The sequence below is a fragment of the Myotis davidii genome, unplaced genomic scaffold (genome assembly GCF_000327345.1).
Source record: "Myotis davidii unplaced genomic scaffold, ASM32734v1 scaffold699, whole genome shotgun sequence".
Classification (NCBI taxonomy): Eukaryota; Metazoa; Chordata; class Mammalia; order Chiroptera; family Vespertilionidae; genus Myotis; species Myotis davidii.
Genome location: NW_006291007.1, coordinates 2814347 through 2817895, shown reverse-complemented (window position 1 = coordinate 2817895; position 3549 = coordinate 2814347). Strand labels below are relative to the sequence as shown.

Below are 3549 nucleotides of genomic sequence, written 5' to 3'. Positions count from 1 at the left end.
AGAGCGCCAATGCTCTAACCACTGAGAACACTGGCCAGGGCTTCTAAAAAAATACATGTTTTTATTGATTTGAGAGGGAGAGAAACAGCAATGTGAGAATGACCTGCAACCCCCAATGGGGATAGAGCCTGTAACCTGCATACTAGTATGTGCCTTGAAGTGGAATCTAACTGGCCACCTTTGGTTCATAGGACAATGTTAGGGCTCCTATTCTTTATTATGCAGATAGGCATGGTCACCTTCCTGAAGCTTTTTTTGATATATTACTGATTTTTTACAGAGAGGAAGGGAGAGGGATAGAGAGTTAGAAACAACGATCAGCTGCCTCCTGCACACTCCCCACTGGGGATGTGCCCGCAACCAAGGTACATGCCCTTGACCGGAATCGAACCCAGGACCCTTGAGTCCGCAGGCAGATGCTCTATCCACTGAGCCAAAACGGTTAGGGCTCCATTGGCTTTTAAAGAGAGTAGGAGCAGGGGAGAGAAGAACATCAACGTGAGAGAGACACGTTGGTTGCCTCCTGCATGTGTCCTGACCAGGGCAGGATGAACCTGCCACTGAGGTACATGCCCTTGACCAGTAGTTGGACCCGGAGACCCTTTGGTCCATGGGCTAAAGCTCTAACCACTGAGAAAAACTGGCCAGAGCTCATTTTAATTCTTCATATCACCGCGCAGGCCCTTGTCCTCGGGGGCATTGCCACCTTGCACTGTGATGACTGCTTTCCTTCAGCCTAGCAGTGGCAGGGCTGCGCCAAAGGTGGCCGCACACAGCCCAGGGCGGCAGGTTGCCAGCAGAGAGCCGCTTGCCCTCCTGGGTACTTTTATTCTAGTAGAAGAAATAAGGCGTATACACCAGCTGTGAGAGGATGAGCAGAATGTAGTAAATATAAATGCCATATAAAATCAGGAGGGAAAAAAGGAGAGAGAAAGTAGTTCTGGTAGGAGACAGAAGATGCATCAGGAAGGAAACAGATGAGAAAAAATATGGGTTGAATTTTATCCTGTAGAGATAGGCAAGGCCATTAGAAGAGCCTGTACAAACAAGTTCAAGGTACATTCAAAAGATGATGAGCAGCCTTCTTTCAGTTTTGTTGCTTCTTTTTTTAAAGAGCTCTGGAGAAAATGTAAATAAACATGCAGAAGAGAATAAAAATCATCCAGAGTTCTGTTATTCAGAGAAAAGTTCTGTGAACATGGTGGTGTGTTTCCTTCCATTCATCGTCTCCACATGGTTAGATTAGAACCGATGTGACACTGTGCGTGGCTCCTGGAGACGTGTTGCTGACATTGTTACTCACGAGCAAACACTGACAGATGCCCAAGTTCTCTGATAAGTTCATGACAGCAAGTCTTCCTGGGCCCGAGTGAGTCAGGCCGTGTGCCTGTGGACACCTTACACTCGGAATGAGTTCAAGGCTGAGTTCAAGAGAAGGATATGTGGCTCCTCGAAGGCACTCGTTGCAAATCTGTTTTCTGTTCACGAGCCAATAAAGACACGGGTGGATCTACATACATTTGCTAGAACATAGTTTTAGACTTGAAATTCTACTTTTCATCCAAAAGTGAAAATTTTTCCATTCTCACATTTAATGTTTAAGATTCAAATGGTACAGATAAGAATAAAGTAGCAATTACCTGAAATAACACCATCCAAAGGTAATATATTTTTGCCAGTGTTTTCCCAGCCTTTCTCATCCCCCAACTCCTAAATTATGGTCATCTTTCTGTATCAGTAAATATCAACCAGTACTTCTTTTTTAAGCAGTCTTTTTTTCTTTTTTAAATTTATGAGAGAGGGAGAGAGAGAGGGAGACAGAGAGAGAGAGAGAGAGAGAGAGGGAGAGAGAAAGCGAAACATCGATTGGCTCTCCCACTTACTGATGCATTCATTGGTTGATTCTAGTATGTGCCCTGACCCGGGATCAAACCTGCAACCTTGGTTTATCTGGACGCTGCTCTAACCAACGGAGCTACCCGGCCTGGGCCAGTACTTTCCATTTAGGGACAAATTGCTGACATGCTCTCCAGCTGGTTGCTTTCCCGCCAGTAGTTATGCTAAAGGTGGGTATAATTGGTCTAATTATTTTGGTAAATTTTATTGAAATGTAACAGACAGAAAAGTATACAGACCATATGAACGTTTAATAAGTAAACACTTAAAAATCCAGCATCCAGATCAAGAAACAGCGCATTACCAGCACCCCTAGAAGCCACCCTCATGCCTTCTGTCATTCACCACTTCCCCGAGGTAACCACTGTTCCGTTACCTGTCTGATTTGTAATCTGCTAATCTGAGGGCTAAATAATATGTTGTTTTTGCTTCTGGTCACTGTTATGAAGTCACTACTTAGACTGTTTGTAAGATGCGTTGTAGGGCCCTGGAGGCTTCATCCCTCCAGGAGAGAAATGAGGGGCGTGTGTTGAAGGTGCGGAACATGGGCTGGCTGGCCACGGCGGGAAGGAGGTCAGAGCAGAGGTTCTGCAGTGTGGTCTTTGTGGTATGCTGTTTTCTCAGTAAAAATCTGAGTTCCTTTGGGACAGGCACTGCGATTAGAAAAATAAAAAGCTCTGCCTTCCTTTGAGATGACGGATTTCAGTATCTTCTGTAACTGCACAGTGTGCGTGCTGTGTGCCTGGACAGCAGCAGGGATGTGTGGCGAGAAGCTGACCTCTGCTGGAAGCTGCTGGGATGCCTTGGAGGAAGGAGTTCTTGTCTTCCCTGCTAGTCTTGAGTTCACCTCAGGCCGGCCTGCCTCTAGCGACTTCCCATGCGTTTCTTTTCCTTGTGCTGTTTTTCTGTGTGATAGCAAAAGCTTCTTACCAAAGTGTGAGTTTTTCTGTGTGACAAGGTCTTCATAAGCATTCTAGCAGTTGACTATTAAAATGAAATATGCAAAAACAGCCCTCCAGGTTGTAGCTTGTATACAAGCCATGAGATCCAATCCTGGCGCTTCACACCAGAGAGGGTGTAACTGGCTGCTCTGTTTCTCTCCAGGAATCGACAAGGAGAACGTTGAACTCTCCCCAACCGCCGGGCACTGTAACAGTGGACGAACTCGCCATGGATCTGCAAGCCAAGTGCAGAAGCAGAGAAGCACTGGCAGTTTCAAACGTAATAGCATTAAGAAGATCGTGTGAAGCTTTCTTTGTTTCCTTTTTCAAACAGACCTAACATACGTACGTACATATGTACGTACGCGGGCTCTGCACTAGGGACCCCTCACCACCGGCTGTGATGCTGCACTTCCTGTTTATAAAGAACCCACCGGCTGCCGCGTTGCCAGATGATCAACTCTTGGAAGCATTGCCTAAATTAATGCTGCTTTTCCTGTAGCTGTTTCTCCCTCCTACTCTCGGTGTCTGGTGTAGGCAAGTGTGCAGAACAACTTCAAAGAGTGTGGGAGGTCAGGGCACTTGACCTGTGGACATGGCAGTGGTGAGAGACTGGATTCTTTCCTCCTGCCGACTGGGAAGGCCATGTGCACAGAGCCCGCCTCTGGTTTCCGCTTCCTCAAAGGGAAGTGTCCGTCTGTGCACACACTTC

The 3549-nt window shown here is 46.5% G+C and overlaps 1 protein-coding gene across 1 annotated transcript in view; it reads left to right on the top strand.

Moving 5' to 3' along the window:
* The window catches only part of NF1 (neurofibromin 1), a 187721-nt gene extending 184578 nt beyond the window's left edge, over positions 1-3143 (top strand). Inside the window, exon 59 of the mRNA XM_015564136.1 lies at positions 2874-3143. Coding sequence (XP_015419622.1) covers positions 2874-3143 — 270 coding nt within the window. The remainder of the gene's footprint in view (positions 1-2873) is intronic.
* Positions 3144-3549: the final 406 nt, after the last annotated feature.